Source organism: Phocoena sinus, chromosome X (genome assembly GCF_008692025.1).
Source record: "Phocoena sinus isolate mPhoSin1 chromosome X, mPhoSin1.pri, whole genome shotgun sequence".
Lineage (NCBI taxonomy): Eukaryota > Metazoa > Chordata > Mammalia > Artiodactyla > Phocoenidae > Phocoena > Phocoena sinus.
Window position 1 is genome coordinate 115,752,381 of NC_045784.1, and position 18,749 is coordinate 115,771,129.

The following is an 18,749-nucleotide window of genomic DNA, read 5'->3' on the forward strand; positions in this document are numbered from 1 at the left end:
TAACCACCACTGAGGTTTTGTCAGGCAAGAATGATGGTGGAAGAAAGGGATCAGTCCTTTGAGAATATATGCAAGAGGGTGGTCATAGTATTGGAGTCTAAGCTTGGTAAGGAAGAAAATGAAGACATGAGAGTTTCAATTGGTTGGTGGAAAAGTGGTAGGGTTACTGGATTGGAGGTCTAGATAAGAGTCAAAGAATGGTTGGCATAGGGGAACTAGAAGAAGTGAGCTGGAAGGGTTGGAGGTGGCAATCAGAGAGATGCTTGAAGTCAAAATTTTGCAGATGGTGCATCTTTGGACAATGACTATGGGAATGAGTGGCTGAAGTGAGTTGGAGGAAAAGATCACAAAGAGAGAAAGGGAGTCATGGATCTGAGCAGCTAGAGTGTTGGACGGATCCTATACTTAGACGTTGAAGTCACCAAGAATATCAAGAGTTTGGGCTGAGAAGATGGTAATTCAGGTACTAAAGTCTTCAGTGAAAGACTAGGAATAGCTGGGGGAAGGGTATGATTGATAACTGAAGTAAGGAGGGGATTCCTGTAAGGGGGCTTCTATTATCTCAATGAAATATAAAGTGAGGTCATCTGCTAAGAATGAGGAGTATAGCAGGTTTGAGGAGAGAGGAGAGACATGACACGATTATTTTGGAGAGTGATAAAATGAATTTACCAGGGAAATGTACCAGGATTTCCTGGTGGTATGAAGTGCCATTTGATCCTTGTGATCATGAATTGAAAGTGAAGGCAGGCATCCCAGTTCTGTGATTATCTCCAGAAATATTTAGTGGCTCCGATGCTGAGTTCAATCAGAGTTGGACTTTTGCCAGGTGAATACGATGGGGGAGGAGAGAGAGACGAGCGAGGGAGAAAGAGAAACCAGGGAGTTGCAAAGAAGTGATTATAAAAATGGCTCATGGAACCTAAGCTGGACAAGGAAGGAAGGATGGGAGAAGGTGAAGAACTTGAGAGAAAGTGATGGGGTGATGGATTGGAGGGCTCAATGAAGTTGGAGCATTTAGACGTGTCTGAATCCTAGCTTAGCTTCAAACCTGAATGAGTCTCCCCACTCCCCACACCATTGACAGAGCCAAGTCCTAACACCTACACAGCCAATTGGATCCACCGTGTAGCAATCGATTGTTAAGACATTTGTACAACGGTTGAGGCAGTGGAATATTCTAAATTCATTGGATAGTTATACAGCCTTTGACTTGACTTTAGCTATATAAACACAAGTACTAAAAACCCAAAGACCTTATAAAACCTCCTTAGGGTGGACTTTAGAATGGTTGAATCCATTCAGGTTTTGCAAACGTTGTTCCCTAAGGTCACACCAAACTTTAGGACATTCACAAAAATTGGCTCTGAGTCCTTGCACAGTTTTGCTACTGAAACTGTGAGAGTCAATTCCCTGCTTGGCAGTACACTTTATGGGGGCACAAGTTCTTCTAGGATCTGGGCTAGAGAGCATTTGATTGAGACCACTCTGGGTCCCAAATGCATTCTTTGATGACTTCAAAGTCAAGACCAAAGACACAAGTATATTCTCTCTCTCTCCCTCTCCCTCCCTTCCATCCTTCCTTCCCTTCTTCCTTCCTTTTTTAAAAATTTATTTATTTACTTGTTTATTTATTGGCTGCATTGGGTCTTCGTTGCTGCACGTGGGCTTTTCTCTGGTTGTGGTGAGCGGGGGCCACTTTTCATTGCGGTGCGCGTGCTTCTCTTTGCGGTGGCTTCTCGTGTTGCGGAGCATGGACTCTAGACACGCGGGCTTCAGTAGTTGTGGCTCACGGTCTTCAGTAGTTGTGGCTCACGGGCTTCAGTAGTTGTGGATCACAGGCTCTAGAGCGCAGGCTCAGTAGTTGTGGCTCATGGGCTTAGTTGCTCCGCAGCATGTGGGATCTCCCCAGACCACGGCTCGAACCCGGGTCCCCTGCATTGGCAGGCGGATTCTTTTTTTTTTTTTTTTTTAGTTGTTTTTTTTTTTTTTTATTTTGCTTTGTTTTTTGTGGTACTGTTTTGTTTTTTGTGGTACGCGGGCCTCTCACTGTTGTGGCCTCTCCCGTTGCGGAGCACAGGCTCCGGACGCGCAGGCTCAGCGGCCATGGCTCACGGGCCCAGCCGCTCCACAGCATGTGGGATCTTCCCGGACCGGGGCACGAACCCGTGTCCCCTGCATCGGCAGGCGGACTCTCAACCACTGTGCCACCAGGGAAGCCCTGGCAGGCGGATTCTTAACCACTGTGCCACCAGGGAAGTCCCCCTTCCCTTCTTTTTCTATCTTCTTCCTTAGAGTGAATTTTCTGTCATCCTGGGGCCTTCCCCCATTCCCCAGCCAGAGGTTAGGGCACTCTTTGTGTTCCTACTTTGTCCCAGAATTTTAATCCTAGTATGGGAGACTCAATCTCTAAATCCCTTTTGTGATTCTTCTCAAGAGGCCCAGCGGTCACCATACAGATAAGGAATCCTTATGTTCTGGCTTGTCAGCTCAGAGTTTCTCATGTGACTTTTCAAATTAGATTCCTACCATTACTCTTGCTTCACTTTTAAAAAACTATCAAAATACCAAGAGGTTCTTTTTAAGCGAGCTCACTATAACTGTATGTTAGCCAGTTCATTGGTTATAAAGTCCTTATAAGGAAAATAGTGCAACATGAGTTACAAATGAACTCTGCAACTAGACAGAACTGGGCTCTGCTGTGACCTTTGGTAAGTACCTCACCTCTCCAAGTCTCAGTTTTCTCATCTGTACCATAGGGCTCATGACCACTGCGAAGACTAAAGGAGACAACGACCCACGTAAATTACACAGCACAATGTCAGGTGCATTGCAATTGCTCTACGAATATTCTTCCATATTATTATGGCATAGAATGCAAGTACTACGAGAGCAGAGATTTTTTTCTGTTTCATTCACTGCTATATCTCTAGTGCCTGGAGCACAGTTTGGTACACAGTAGACACTCATTGACTATTTGTTGAATGAATGAATAATACATGTCTTATATAGTCTTTTGTAATTCCCACGGTGTTAGGTACTTGTAAATGTCTATTAATCCCATGAATCTTGAAATAGTATAGCTATAAAAACTTGAGAGATGGGCTTCCCTGGTGGCGCAGTGGTTGAGAGTCCGCCTGCCAATGCAGGGGACACGGGTTCGAGCCCCGGTCCGGGAAGATCCCACATGCCGCGGAGCGGCTGGGCCCATGAGCCATGGCCGCTGAGCCTGCGCGTCCGGAGCCTGTGTTCCACAACGGGAGAGGCCACAACAGTGAGAGGCCCGCGTACAGAAAAAAAATAAATAAAAATTTAAAAACTTGAGAGATTATGACCAACATTTTTATTTTACAGATGAGGAGACTGAGGTTCAGGGAAATTGAGTGAGGTGTCCAAAGTCACAAATCAGTTAAAGACAGTACGGATGGTTAAGAGCTCAGACTCCAAAGCCAAACCACATAGATTCAAATCCCTACTCCCACTTACTAGCTGTGTGATTTGGGCAAGTTACTTTACCTCTCTGTACCTCAATTTCCTCATGTGTGAAGTGGGGATAATGAATAAAACTCCTTACTCATGGAGTTTTTATGAGCATTAGACAAGTTAATATATATGCCTGGCATATAATAAGTGCTTTATGTATTAACTATTATTATTTATTAGTTATAGAGCTGAGAGTCTTCCTACTTTCAGTCCAAGTTGTTTCCTAGCACATTGCTTGGTTGAGGTAGGTATTTCTCCACTGGAATGAATTTCTCCAGCTTTCTAGAAAGTATATAATTGCTTCTGTGAAAGGCAGAGCAGATTAGCCTGCCTCAGATCCTCATCTTGTGTCTGGTGGTTTTTCACTGTAACATTTAGATCACAAATGCACCATTGTTTACCCTGTCACCTGGAATGGGAATATGTACTTTCCTTGGTGCCGATAGTGTATCTTGTACAAACGCTATTCAGGGTCTTCATCATCTTTTAATTCCTAGGGTCTGGCACACATTCGAGTTCAGTTAAATATTAGCTATTTGTTGAGGCAACGTACCCTCCTTTAGATCTTTTGTCATATGATCGTGCAGTAACAGCAGGAGTCAGTGAAGCTTTTTCTGTAAAGGGCCAAATAGTAAATACTTTAGGCTTGGGAGCCACTCAGTCTCTGCCATAGCTACTCAATTCTGTTGTGAAAGCAGCCCCAGGCATAAACAAATGGGTGCGTCTGTGTTCTCATAAAATTTTATTTGCAAAAATAAGTGACTGATCTACGCATGGGTCAGAGTTTGCCAACTCCCGGTTTACAGAGTAGCCAGAGGTTTAGAGACAGAAATGGATAAAAGCGATACATCTAGTTAGGAACATGTACTCGAATGAATTTTAAGCATTTAATTTTCATTAAACGAATGAACAGAGGTTTAAACCGTAAACAAATTCATTTGAATTCTAAGCTTTTCTGTTGGATGTTGTCTGGACCTGTGTTATCCATGTTGATAAATGAATCAAACAACAGAGACTATTAAATTAAAATTAACAAGGTACAAATTAGTATGGGGACCAAGAGCACAATGCTTCCAAGTTAGTGCTTTTTTACTCTTTGGGGTTCTTACACTGGATACTTTATGAGTGCCAGTAGTTGTAGACCATATGACTTAGGGCATGGTTGGTCAGGGGCTCAAAGGGACAGTAAAGCATGACTGGGGAGTCCTGCTTGCCCTCTACCTATTACTTTGACCCCAGAACGTACACAATAAAGTCTCTACTCTTGCTTTTTTAAATGTGGCAGATAACAACAGGGAGAGGGGACTTATTCATTTGACAACCAACTGAGCATCTATTCTATGACAAAGATTATGAGAACCTAGAGAAGGAAGCTAAAAGGATGAAAATATGCATGATCCCTGCCTTTACAGAGCTCCCAAGCCAGTGGGGTAGACAGATCAGCAAACAAGCAATAACCCTTGCACTGGAGTGTGATATTCTTAGCGTCGCTGGAAAGCATTGACTACTCCTAGAGTTTTAAAATCATATAGTATATTATTTGGATACTGAAGACTTACATGGCACTTTGAGGATGTTCACACCCAGTCGTTAGTATAAGCAAAATTAATTGCTATTATAACAGTTAATTTTATATGTGTATGGGTGTGCTTTCAGTCAAATCTCATCCCTAGAAACAATACACTCAGAGAAGAAAGAATGTTTCTCCTTTGGTTAGCTTATGAAGGAGCCATTAAAGATCCCAATTTGTCCGGAAGGATAACAAAGCAAAACAGACCTGGGAAGAGGCAGAATCCTTCATCCTCTCATGATCAATAATAGACTGCACAGAACAGGGTGCAGAAAATAAGGAAGAAATACCACTCATTATAAATATGTCACGACTAAACCCTATCTGATGTATTTGGCATAGGAGAATAATTGGAAATTCTATTTATGGCCCTATTTACACTTCAATTGTCAAAATTAATGATTCACTATAAGTGAGAGGTTTTGCCTATATTCATCACCATCAGTGCCTGTGACTAAGTTAAAATGTGTTTATATTTCCATAAACCTTCATTTTCATTGCCAAGCCCCAGACTCAAATTTTATGTGCTAACATTCATGACCAATAGCCTAAAGTATTCCCTAAATCGGCAAATCCTTACCCTTCCAAACAAACATTTATTTAATAGGTTTTATTAACTACTGAACAGCTAGAATTGTCTAGCATACGTCTAAGGAATGGCTATGAAACAAACCCTGAATGTCGGCCATCAAGAAACAAGAAATAAACATGTTTTAAAAATTAAATTTACTTTTGTATAAGTAATGCATTACATGCTATAAATTCAAAATTTACAAGAGGGTATACATACGTTGAAAATTCTATCATTTTCTTTCATGTAAAACCCTTCCTTATTCTTTTTTTTTATGCGCATCCTCCGGTATACTTTATTTTATTTATTTATTTTTTACATCTCTATTGAAGTATAATTGCTTCACAATGGTGTGTTAGTTTCTGCTTTATAACAAAGTGAATCAGTTATACCTTATTCTTTTTATGGCCGCAGAGTATTCTATTTATAGATTTAACATCATTTATTTAATCAGTCACCTACTGATTTATATTTTGCTTGTTTCTAATATTTTGCTGTTATTTTTTAAAATGCTGCAATGATTAACCTTGTGTGTAAATTATTTAACACATATATGAGTATATCTGCAGAATAAATTCCTAGAAGTGGAACTGTTTGGTCAAAAGGCATGCATATTTTGTTTTCTTTTCTGTTTTTTTTAAAGGCGTGAGTATTTTTATACAGAGAAAGTATATGCTTCTACCGGCAATGCATGAGAGTGCTTGTTTCCCCACACTTTCATGAGTGAAATATGTCATTAACCTTTGTCGATGTTAGAGGTGAAAAATGGTATCGTGGTGGAATTTAGATTTGCATTTCTCTTATTACCGAAGCTGAGCATCTTCTTTTTTTCTGTATGATTCCCTTTATATGAAGTTCTCCAAGAGGCAAAACTAATCCCTGATAATAGAAATCAAAATAAAGGTCTGGGGTAGAGATAGACTGGGAGGAAGCATAAGAAATTTTTCTGGGGAGATGAAAATGTTCTGTATTTTGATAGGTGGTGGGTGTGAACGCTACCTCAATTTAGAAAAAAGATAAGCACATAAGTACCTCGCACGGCATCTGGTTTGTAGCAGGTGCGTGGTAAGTGACTGCTGAATGAAATGACCGCTCCCTAAGTGATGAAGGTGAGGGAGGAGGGATTCGTGCTGGACTTCTCCCGGGATCCACTGCCTCCCACGGGCAAGAACTAGCTGGGACCGAGGGTTGCACTTAGGACCTCCCTGAGCATCTTTTCTTATGTCAATAGCCATTTGTATTTGCTCCTCTGTGAACTGTTTGTTCATCTTCTTCACCTATTTTTCTAAGGCTTGTTGGTCTTTTTCCTATTGACTTGTAAAAGCTGTTCATTTAGGGAAATTTGCTCTTTATCTGATATTAATCCCTCTTCTCCCCAGTTCATTTGTCTCTTTACTTTGTTTAGGTGGTTTTTCCATTCATAAATTCTTTATTACTATGTAGTCTAATGTATCAATCTTTTTATGGTTTGGGGGTTTTCTGACATATTGAGAAGGTCTTCACTCCAAGAGTAAAAGCAACAGACATTGAAGCAGAGCTGTGATTCCTGAATCTTCCTGCAATCGAGTGTAAATACTATTTTACCTGTAACATCTCTACATCTGACCTCAGGCACTGAATGGAATTGATTGGGTATAAAGAATTCTGCATGGTGACGCTTCAGAAACCCAGTTGCTATGGAAATTTGATCCAGCTGTTGTTTAAAACACACTCATCACTTGTCTATTATGAGTAAAACACTGTGCCAGGCACCCTGTAGGATACAAGGAGAAAAAAATGGATCCTTTCCTCCAAAGAGCTTGCAGTATAGTGTGGGAGATAGATTTGGTTAGAAATATGGGGGGTGGGGGGGAAGGAAGAGGAAAATGGTGTGTAGGGATGAGGGGTAGGGCTCAATGTAGGTTGAGTGTCGAACTAGCTAGCTTTTATTGGTCTCCATATTGGATCACCAATGTTCTTTTCTTAAAAATTTATTTTATTAAAGTATAGTTGATTTACAATGTTGTATTCATTTCTGCTGTACAGCAAAGTGATTCAGTTATACATTCTTTTTCGTATTTTTTTCCATTATGGTTTATCACTGAATATAGTTCCCTGTGCTATACGGTAGGACTCTGTTGTTTATCCATTCTTACTGGGTTGGCCAAAAAGTGCCTTTGGTTTTTAAGTAAAAATAAAAGGCACATTTTTCATTTTTACCAAGGACTTTATTGAACAACGTATTCACCCTTTTGTTCCACTACCTTCTGCCATTTTTCAGGCAACTTCATAATTCCATCTTCCCAAAACTTTTTATCTTTTTGAGCAAAGAACTGTTCCAGGTGCCTTTTACAGTCTTCCAGGGAATTGAAATTTTTTCCATTAAGAGAATTTTGTAACGACCGAAATAAATGGAAATCCAAAGGGGCAATGTCTGGCGAATATGGTGGATGAATCAGAACTTCCCAGCCAAGCTGTAACAGTTTTTGCCTGGTCATCAAAGAAACATGTGGTCTTGCGTTATCCTGATGGAAGATTATGTGTTTTCTTTTGACTAATTCCGGATGCTTTTCGTTGAGTGCTGCTTTCAGTTGCTCTAGTTGGGAGCAGTACTTGTTGGAATTAATCGTTTGGTTTTCCGGAAGGAGCTCATAATAGAGGACTCCCTTCCAATCCCACCACATACATACCATCACCTTCTTTGGATGGAGACCGGCCTTTGGTGTGGTTGGTGGTGGTTCATTTCGCCTGCCCCACGATCTCTTCTGTTCCACATTATCGTACAGTATCCACTTTTCATCGCCCGTCACAATTTGTTTTAAAAACGGAACGTTTTCATTACGTTTAAGTAGAGAATCGCATGCAGAAATACGGTCAAGAAGGTTTTTTTCCCATAACTTATGTGGAACCCAAACATCAAAGCGATGAACGTAACCAAGCTGGTGCAAATGATTTTCAACGCTTGATTTGGATACTTTGAGTATGTTGGCTATCTCCCGCATGGTATGACGTTGATTGTTCTCAAGAAATGTCTCAATTTGATCGCTATCAACTTCAACTGGTCTACCTGACTGTGGAGCATCGTCCAGTGAGAAATCTTCAGCACGAAACTTCGCAAACCACTTTTGACACGTTCAGTCAGTCACAGCACCTTCTCCCTACACTGCACAAATCTTTTTTGCATTTCAGTTGCGTTTTTACCTTGCTTGAGATAATAAAGCATAATATGCCTAAAATGTTGCTTTTTTCTTTCCATCTTCAATATTAAAATGGCTACACAAAAATTCACCAATTTTGATGTCTTTTTATAAATGCACGCTGATATGACAGCTGTCACATACAATCTAACAAAATTGTTTTGGAATGAACTTAAAGACAACTAAGTGCTACTAGAACCATCGTAGGAGAAAAACCGAACGAACGTTTTCGGCCAACCGAACACATATACCAGTTTGCATCTGCTAACCCCAAACCCCCAATCCATCCCTCCCGCACCCCATCTTGGCAACCACAAGTCTGTTCTCTATGTCTGTGAGTCTGTTTCTTTTGCGTAGATAAGTTCATTTGGGATGATTGATGTTCTTATCATGCAGAGCAGGGGTTGGCAAGCTTTATATGTAAAGGGCCAGCTGAGAAAATTTTCCGCTTTGCAACTATTCAGTTCTGCCTGAACAATGAGAGTATCTATGTTCCAACAAAAGTTTATTTATGGACACTGAAATATGAATTTCATGTAATTTTCATGTGCTGTGAAATATTATTCTCTTATGTTTTACTTTTTGTCAAGCAATAAAAAATATAAAGACAAAACCACTTAGTTCAAGGACCATACAAAAACAGATGGGAGGCCATATTTGGCCCACGGGTCATAGTTGGCCAACCCCTGATGTAGAGGAACGACCATGAAATTCTACACCAGGAGGAAAGACGATTTTGGGGGAAGCTATCAATTATTGAAACCCTCAAAAATAACTCTAAGTTTGGTACAAATCATTAGGTATAATATAAGCTACAAGGATAGATTTACAACACGGGGAATATAGCCAATATTTTATAGTAACTATAAATGGAGTATAACCTTTAAAATTTTCAATCACTATATTGTACACCTCTAACTTATACAATATTGTACGGTAACTATACTTCAATAAAAATAATAATAATTTTTAAAACTTTAAGTTCATCACGTTAAGTTTTGCAAAAGGAACGTGGAAGCAATGAATGGAAAATCAGTGAATACGTGACCTGCTGCTCAGATTCCTTCCATTAAACTGCCTTTCACCTAATATTTCTGTCAAAGAATCTAGAAACTATGGTGATTGATGCCATAGAAACACATAGCTAGCGAGCGAGCAGGGTGATGAGCGTGTGGATCGTGGCATGGCTGAGAGGCAAAAAGCTTTTTAGCTGCCAATCTCCAGGTTAAGTAATAGAATAAAATGCACTGCAGCTAGCATGTGGGGACCTTTGCTGTTTACAGAGCACTCTTCACGTATATTATCACCTTTAATTTTACTCAAAACTCACAATCACCCTGTGTGGTCGTTATTTTTATGATTTTACAAATGAGAATCTGACTCTTATGGCATTATTCACATTGCCCTATGCATAAGGACAAGATGTTCCTCAGGGCTAAGGCTAAGACCACAATTAGTAAATAACACGTATCTTCCTCCATTTACAATGGGGTTATGTCCCAATAAACCCATCATAAGTTGAAAAAATCATTAAGTTGAAAATGCATTTAATACACCTAACTTACAGAGCATCATAGCCTAGTCTACCTTAAATATGCTCAGAACACTTACATTAGCCTACAGTTGGGCAAAGTCATCTAACACAAAGTATTTTATAATAAAGTGTGGAATGTCTCATGTAATTTATTGAATACTGTCCTGAAAGTGAAAACAGAATGGTTGTCTGGGTACAGAATGGTTGTAAGGGTATCGGGTGTTTACCTTCGTGATCGCGTGGCTGACGGGGAGCTGCTATGGCTGCCACTGCCCAGCATCACGAGAGAGTATCTGACCGCATATCACTAGCCCAGGAAAAAATCAAATTCAAAATTCGAAGTAAGGTTTCTACTGAATGCATATCGCTTTTGCAACATCCTCAAGTTGAACCATTGTAAGTTGGGGATCATCCGTAATGAAGATGATAGTAAAAGCATGCTGGTCACTGGATGTTGGTCACGTTCCAGACATTGAGCTAGGCAACTGACATATGATGGCTCATTTTGGCCTCACAACTGCCCGAGTATGGAGTCATTATGACATTGTGTTTTCAATCACACGCTTTGGAGTCAGATAGATCCATGTTCAAGCCTTTGTTCTGCCACTTATAGCCCTGTGACCTGGGGCAAGTTACAGAACTTCTCCGATTTTCAGTTTCTTGATCTGTAAAAGGCAGGTGACATAATGCTACCTATTTCTTCTGGCTAGGGTATGAATCAGATGGGATAATGAATGTAAAATGCTTAGCACAGTAGCTCACACATACTAAATACTTGATAAATCTTTATTATTACTACACAGAGCTTACAATAACTCTGATGATCCTGCAAAGATGATGAAGATAATTTAATGGAATCCACACACACACCTGGCATTCAGACCATTAAAAAAGCTTTGAAATCATTATAGACTCACAGGAAGTTGCAAAACTAGTAGAAAGATCCACACACTCTGCCCCCAGCTTCCCCCAATGGTGACATCTTATATAACTGTAGTACAATATAAAAATCAGAAAATTGACATTAGTGTAATATCATTAAAGACTTTATTCGTTTTCCACATTTTTTAAACCTACATTCACTCATGCGTGTATAGCTCTATGCATTTTCATCCCAAGTATAGGTTTGTGTAACCACTACCACGATCAAGACACAGAACTGTTTCCATTACCACAAAATAACTTCCTGGTGCTCCCTCTATGGATTTGCACCTAACCCCCTTCCCTGTTCCATGGCAACCACTAATCTGTTCTCCATCTCTGAAGTTTTGTCATTTCAAAATGCTATGTAAATGGAATAATACGGTATATAACCTTTTGAGATTTTTTTTCACTACATATGATGTCATTGAGATCCATCCAAATTGCTGCGTGTGTCAATAGTTCATTTATTTTTTTACTGTGTTCCACCATGTATGAGAGTTTGTGCAACCAACACTCATTGAAGAATATTTGAATTATTTCCAATGTTTGGCTGTTACAAGTAAAACTGCTATGAACAATAGTGTGCACTTTTTTGTGTGGACATTAGTTTCCATTTCTTTATGCCCAGGAGTGGGATTGCTGGGTCACGTGATAAGTGTATATTTAAAATTATAAGAAATTGTCAAACTGTTTTCCAGAGTATCTGTATCATTTTACATTCCCACTAGCAGTGCATGAGTGATCCAATTTTTCCACATCCTCACCAGCATTTAGTATTATCACTATTTTTTATTTTAACTGTTCTAATAGGTGTATAGTGATAACTCCTGGTGGTTCTAATTTGCATTTCCCTGGTAGCTAATGATGTTGAACATTTGTTCCTGTGCTTATTTGCCATACACGTCTCCTCTTTGGTGAAATATCTGCTGATGTCTTGTACCCATTTTATAACTGGATGGATTGTGTTTTTATTGTTGAGTTTTGAGAGTTCTTTATATATTATGGATATAAGGCCTTTTTTGAATATATGGTTTAAGTTGTGGACTTAATTGTGTTCCCCCAAAACCCCGGTACCTATGACTGTGATCTTATTTGGAAATAGGATCTTTGCAGATATAATCAAGGTAAGATGAAGTCATACTGGATGAGGATGGGCCCTAATCCCATGACTGGTGTCCTAATAAAAAGAAGAAAATTTGGGCACAGACATTTAAGGAGAACACCATGTGACAAAGGAAGCTGGGATTAGAGTAATACATCTACAGCCAAGGAATGCTAAGGATTGCCAGCAACCATGAGAAACTAGGAAGAGGCAAGGAAGAATCCTTTGCTTACAGCCTTCAGAGAAAGATACTGACACCTTGATATTTGACTTCTGCCCTGCAGAACTGTGAGGGAATACATTTCTGTTGTTTTAAACGACCAAATTTAAACCACCAACCACTGCGCCACCAGGGAAGCCCCTATTTATTTATTTATCTTAATTTTTATTGGAGTATAGTTGCTTTACAATGTTGTGTTAGTTTCTGCTGTACAGCAAAGTGAATCAGTTATACATATACACATATCTCCTCTTTTTTAGTTTTTCTTCCCATTTAGGTCACCACAGAGCACTGAGTAGAGTTCCCTGTGCTATAAGTAGGTTCTCATTTGTTATCTATTTTTTTTTTTTTTTTTTTTTTTTTTGCGGTACGCGGGCCTCTCACTGTTGTGGCCTCTCCCGCTGCGGAGCACAGGCTCCGGACGCGCAGGCTCAGCAGCCATGGCTCACGGGCCCAGCCGCTCCGCGGCATGTGGGATCTTCCCGGACCGGGGCACGAACCCGTGTCCCCTACATCGGCAGGCGGACTCTCAACCACTGCGCCACCAGGGAAGCCCTTGTTATCTATTTTATACATAGTAGTGTATATGTGTCAATCCCAATCTCCCAATTCATCCCACACACCCCTTCCCCCCCAGTATCCATAAGTTTGTTCTCTACATCTGTGTCTCTATTTCTGCTTTGTAAATAAGTTCATCTGTACCATTTTTCTAGATTCTGCATATAAGCGATACTATACTATCCATTCTTTAGAAAAACAAGACCATGTGATCTAGAAGCTAGAGAGAGAGAGAGAGAGAGAGAGGTCAGATAAGATGCCTAGAGGGAGTAAGCTGGAGAAAGTGTATCTCACTGTACAGTGAGAGGACACTGTACCTCTCACTTCCCTATGGTTTTATGGTATATAGTAAGTCTTAACATTAGGTAGAGTGATCCTTTCCACTTTATTCTTTTTCAGAATCGATTTAGCTATTCTAGTTCCTTTGCCTTTCCATATATATTTTGGAATAATCTTGTCTATAGGTACAAAACATCTTGCTGGGATTTTGATAGGAATTGCATTAAACCTATCGATCAATTTGGGGAGAATTGACATCTTTGCTATGTTGAGTTTTCCAATCCATGAACAAGGTATGTCTCTCCACTTATTTAAATATTTGATTTCTTGCATCAGCATTTTATAATTTTCAGCATAGAGATCCTATACATATTTTGTTAGATTTATACCTCATTATTACATTTCCTTAGGAGTGATTTTAAATGGTTGTATTGTTAATTTCCTTCCACACGTTTGTTGCTACTGTATAGGAATGCAGTGGAATCTTGTGTGTTGATCTTGTGTCCTGCAACCTTGCTAGCTCATTAATTTTACAAGCTTTTCTTTTTGCTGATTTCTTGGTATTTTTTACACACTGTGACCCAGCTATTTTTTTAATAATCAGGATGCAAGTTTGCACTGATCTAGTGGTACATATTCAAGGAGGAAGTATCAGAATTATTGATATACCAGCTCAGAGTCATAACTCTAACTCCCCTTCACTCACTTAAGTCTTCTGAGGGTGGCGGCACATATGAGAATCCTTAGTTACAATTATTTATTTTAAAATTAACATTAACTTCCTAATATGAAGACAAGAGACTTGTCTCACACGCATGCATTCCTAAACTAGAATATGTCTTAGCAGCTAAGCTCAGTTCCATTGATCAGTCCGGGGAGCCATGTTAATTTCCTTCCTTCCTTCATTCAGTCAACAAACAATTAGTGAGAGCCTACTCTGTATAAAGTCACTGGAATAGATGCTGTGAACCCAGAAATAAACAAGATGCACATATTCTCAAGTGTATTTGCCAAGCAACATCTTGAGCTCAATTAGCCAGTGAGTTCCCAAAGTGTTTTATGATGTGGCATTTACATTGGGAAAAGCATGAGAAAGAATACTGTGGTTATAGTTCTATTGACATAATGCTATATCTTTGAAAGCAAAAAATTAAAATAATAATAAAAGCAAAAAGAAAAGGAAAAAGGAACAGCCACCCACCCTGTAGTTTGATCAATGTGGTCACCATCCCCCCAACCCTACTTTTAAAGGCCATGACTCATTCCCAGGGTCTTCAGGTCTCCCTTCTTGCTAGGAGATGATAATTTGACCCCCAGTTCCAGACTTAGCAGCATCTCCAGGCCCTAATATTGGTCTCAACCCTTGCCATACATTAGGAATCACCTTGTGAGATTTTTAAAATACAGATCTTAGGGACTTCCCTGGCATTCCAGTGGTTAAAACTCCATGCTTCCAATGCAGGGGGCACAGGTTCTATCCCTGGTTGGGGAACTAAGATCCCACATGCTGTGCGGCAAAAAAAAAAAAAAAGAAAAGAAAAATATATATACACACAGATTTTAGGGATCCAGACCAGAGCAATTGATTCAGAGCCTCTGGGGCTGGGACCTAGGCACAGGTATCCCTTAACACCTCCTGAGATGATGCTGAGGTGTAGCGAGAACTAAGAATTACTGTAAATCTAGCCCAACCTGCTGGATTATGGTTGTGTAAATCCAGTCTTTGTGGACCAAATTGTATAATTGGATTTTGTTAAGGATCCACTTACTATGTTCCAGGTACTGTAGTAAAGCACTTTACACACATTGTTTTGCTTTGTCCTCATGAAGTATTTGAGTCGGGAGGTGGCTTGAAGGATGTCAGGGGGAAGGAAAGTTTTAGCTTTCCTCCCATCTCCATCATATCTCTGAAAAACAACTCCAAATAATTATATACAGAATGAAAAGACACGCTGATTCCTTGGTATTTTTTACACACTGTGACCCAGCTATTTTTTAGGCCGTCCCCTCCAACTAAACAACTGTGCCTGAGTCACTCCTGTATGGAAATCCAGGAGCTGCCACTGCTTCAAAACAACCACACGAGGTAGGTATTATCATCCTTACTTTACAGTTGAGAAAACCAAATCACAGGGCGCTGAAGTGATTTTCCCAAGATCACATAGCTAGCAGGAGAGCGGAAGCCATTTCTGTTCGTCCACTTCACCAGGGCTGGGACAATCCTGTCTTAGTTGTCACTGTATAGCCTGCATGTAGCCCAGCACCTGCACCTGGTGCATGATGGATGCTCTAAATGAACGGAAAGGCAGCAAAGTCACGCTCTTTACCACTTTGCACGTGCCTTGTCCCAAGGTCCAGGCTCCCTTGTCCCTTGCTTTAGTTACTGGATCTATGCTTCTTCCCCAAGCCCACTGTTCTACCTAGGACTCTCATCATTATGATCTGATTCAGCTCAGTGCTGGGTCTGCTGTTCTCTCCTGCTTAAAGGTATTGGATGTCAAAACACACCACTCCAGAGCCAATGTTTTCAAGTGATTCAGAGGTTTATTTTTATACATACGTCCCCAGAACCAGGTGCCTGCCCACCCGCACTCTCCCTCTCTCTCTCCCAGGGACTCCTCTCACTTTGCCCATCCCTGGGTGGGTGGACCCACTGGTTAGAGGGCTTTCTGATGTTCAAGTGGAGGGAAAGAGAGAGAGCACACCTGGCCCTGGGTGGGGATACACACACACACACACACACACACACACACACACACACACACACGTATGTGATAGGAGCCTACCTGCAGGAATTTTTAATAATACCGGGGCAGTCATCACATTGCAGGGTTTGGGGGGAGATCAAAAGAAGCAGGACAGGTTTCTTGTAAGGAAGTTATCAGACATAGTGATTAGAGCTGGGGCTTCCGACAGTTCCTGACCTGGCCAATGTGAATGGTTTGGTCAAATGTCATTTTGCCAGCAGTGACTTACTGCACTCAATTTTATTTTCCCACAATTACCCCCTGACATTAGGTCACTGTGCCAGGACTCTTGTAAGTATACTTGCATGTAGGTGCTGCTGGTTTGCCACACCCAGCTGAGTATGGAAAGTCCACCTGCCATCGGGAGGGACCCTGAACAAGGCGCACAGCCAGTCTCCCCAGGCTGCAGGGGATGCCCAGGAGAAAGGTCTGTAGGAGTTCCCAGCACCTCATGTAAAAGCTTAGTTATATTGTTAAGTGTTTTAGTTAGATGCTACATCTGTCTGGCTATTCGTGTGGCCAATTCTAAGACGTCCTGTTGTCCCAAGATTGTTTTCCCTGAGATTTAGTGGTTGCAGAAGGCTGAATCTCTACGTTTCCAGTACCAGCAGGTCTGCTGGGGAGCTTGCAATTTTGGCCCCAATTTCTGCCTTCCAGGGGTTCACCAAAATGGTAGACTTATGGGACCATACCAAATCTACTCAACAATTGTCTGCCTTCTTCTAGTGAGTTCTAGTTACTAAGGCCTGAGTCCCACTACAGTGGGGTGGGCCGGGCTGTCTGTCTGGCCATGGAAACAAAATGTAGGAGAGGGAAAGATAGGGTCCTCCTTCAGGGACTATGATATTCTGGATGGGCCCTTTTTTGTCTTTTCTCTCTTTTTCTTTTCTTTTTTTTTTAAATTTCAAAATAAACTTAGAGAAAAGTTGCTAGTACAATGCAAAGACTTCTGTTTTCTTCAGTTGACACTAAGTTGCTGACCTGTTGTCCCCTGTGTAATAACCAGGTCTTTTAGTTTTTGTATTTTGATGCTCTGACATCTGGGCTCTGGGGCCTTGCTGACCCTGGAGGGACTGCCCCCTCAGGATAGCCAATTCCTAGAGATAACAAACAACTTGTGGGTGAGGTCATTTCAATGTGAATCAACCACTCCAGAGTACCCCTCGCCCAACTCTCCACTCCAGCCACTATCCACCTGCCCTAACGGCCCCAGGGCCAGGTACCAGACAAGCAGGGACAGCTCCTGCCTTGCCTATTCCTTCCAATGGAAACCTCTTGTATGTCATCAGCCTCTGTTGCTGTGGTGCTTCCCTCCCCCATCTGCCAGAGCCTCCCGTTTTGGGGGGAGAGGGGCACAGATACTGATCCCACTTCCTGCACCAGTTATGTGTTATGGTCATTCTTTACCTGCTGCTCTGGCCTTTACGCCAGGCCTGAAGTAAAGAAAAGCCCAGGGGTTGGCACCAAACCCTTCCAAGTGTCACCTGCTGCTGACTGCCTCCGGCCCTACCTGATCCCACCGTGTCTCCCTCATGGTGCCCCTCAGGCCCTCACAGCCTTGGGCAGCTAGAGCACACCCAGAAAGTTAGCACATACCAGGTCCACCAAGATGCCCTACCCACGTTTGCACCGAGTCTGAGAACACAGAATATTCTGCAAGAAACCAGCTGGAGAAGGCCCCCTTTAAAGCATAAAGGCCCCACCCACCTGCAGGAGGTCCAGCTCTGGGATCATGTGACCAGACCACCAGCCATCGCCAACACCGAGCTAAGGCAGACCGCACACGCCATCCCTACCAGGGAAAGTGAGCTGCTCTCTTGGGGGCCTTCCGCTGGTCCCCGGGTCAGAGCCTGAGCTACAGCCTGTTCTCCTGGGAGAGTCACCCTCACAGACCTGAAGAGAAGGGCAGGAAGGCAAGAGAGGGAAGGAGAGTGGCCAGGAGGAAGGAAAGAGCTATTGGAGGGCGGTGGTGGGGGAGGACAGCCCGCGGGGTGTGAGATGCCAATGCTTCCATCAGGGATAGCCAACAGGGGCTGAGGTGTGGCCCCCTGAGAAGAAGAGGGTGAGCCCCTCTCGCAGACAGTGCAGCCGTGAAGCAAACCTGGGGGCAGGAGCGCCCCTGCAGGCTAGTCCCTCAGCCTGACCCCATAGCGCCCCGAGTTAATGCTCCCCTTCCTGCCCCCCGTGCCTCAGCATGGGAGAAGGGAGGAGCAGGGGTGGGGTAGGGTCAGGGGAGGGAGGCCTTGCCCTTGGCCCCCAGGGCACACCTCCTTCCAAGTAGGAGTAGCCAAATAGTGGGAGGCTCCAGGCAGAAGGGGTTGTGAGGGGATGGGAGGGGGTGGGGGCGATGGAGACTTTCCCCAGCAACCAGAGAAGACGGTCCTTCTGAGCGGTGGCTCATCCACTTTTCCACTTTTTTTTTTTTTTTTTTTTGGCTGCTTTGGGTCTTCGTTGCTGCATGCGGGCTTTCTCTAGTTGTGGCGAGCGGGAACTACTCTTCATTGCGGTGCACGGGCTTCTCATTGCGGTGGCTTCTCTTGTTGTGGAACACGGGCTCTAGGAGCGCAGGCTTCAGTAGTTGTGGC

The 18,749-nt window shown here is 42.1% G+C and overlaps 1 protein-coding gene across 1 annotated transcript in view; it reads left to right on the plus strand.

Annotated features, from left to right (window-relative positions):
• Positions 1-18,018, plus strand: part of ADGRG4 (adhesion G protein-coupled receptor G4) — a 98,485-nt gene extending 80,467 nt beyond the window's left edge. The window contains 1 exon segment of the mRNA XM_032618987.1: positions 17,878-18,018. Coding sequence (XP_032474878.1) covers positions 17,878-18,018 — 141 coding nt within the window.
• Positions 18,019-18,749: the final 731 nt, after the last annotated feature.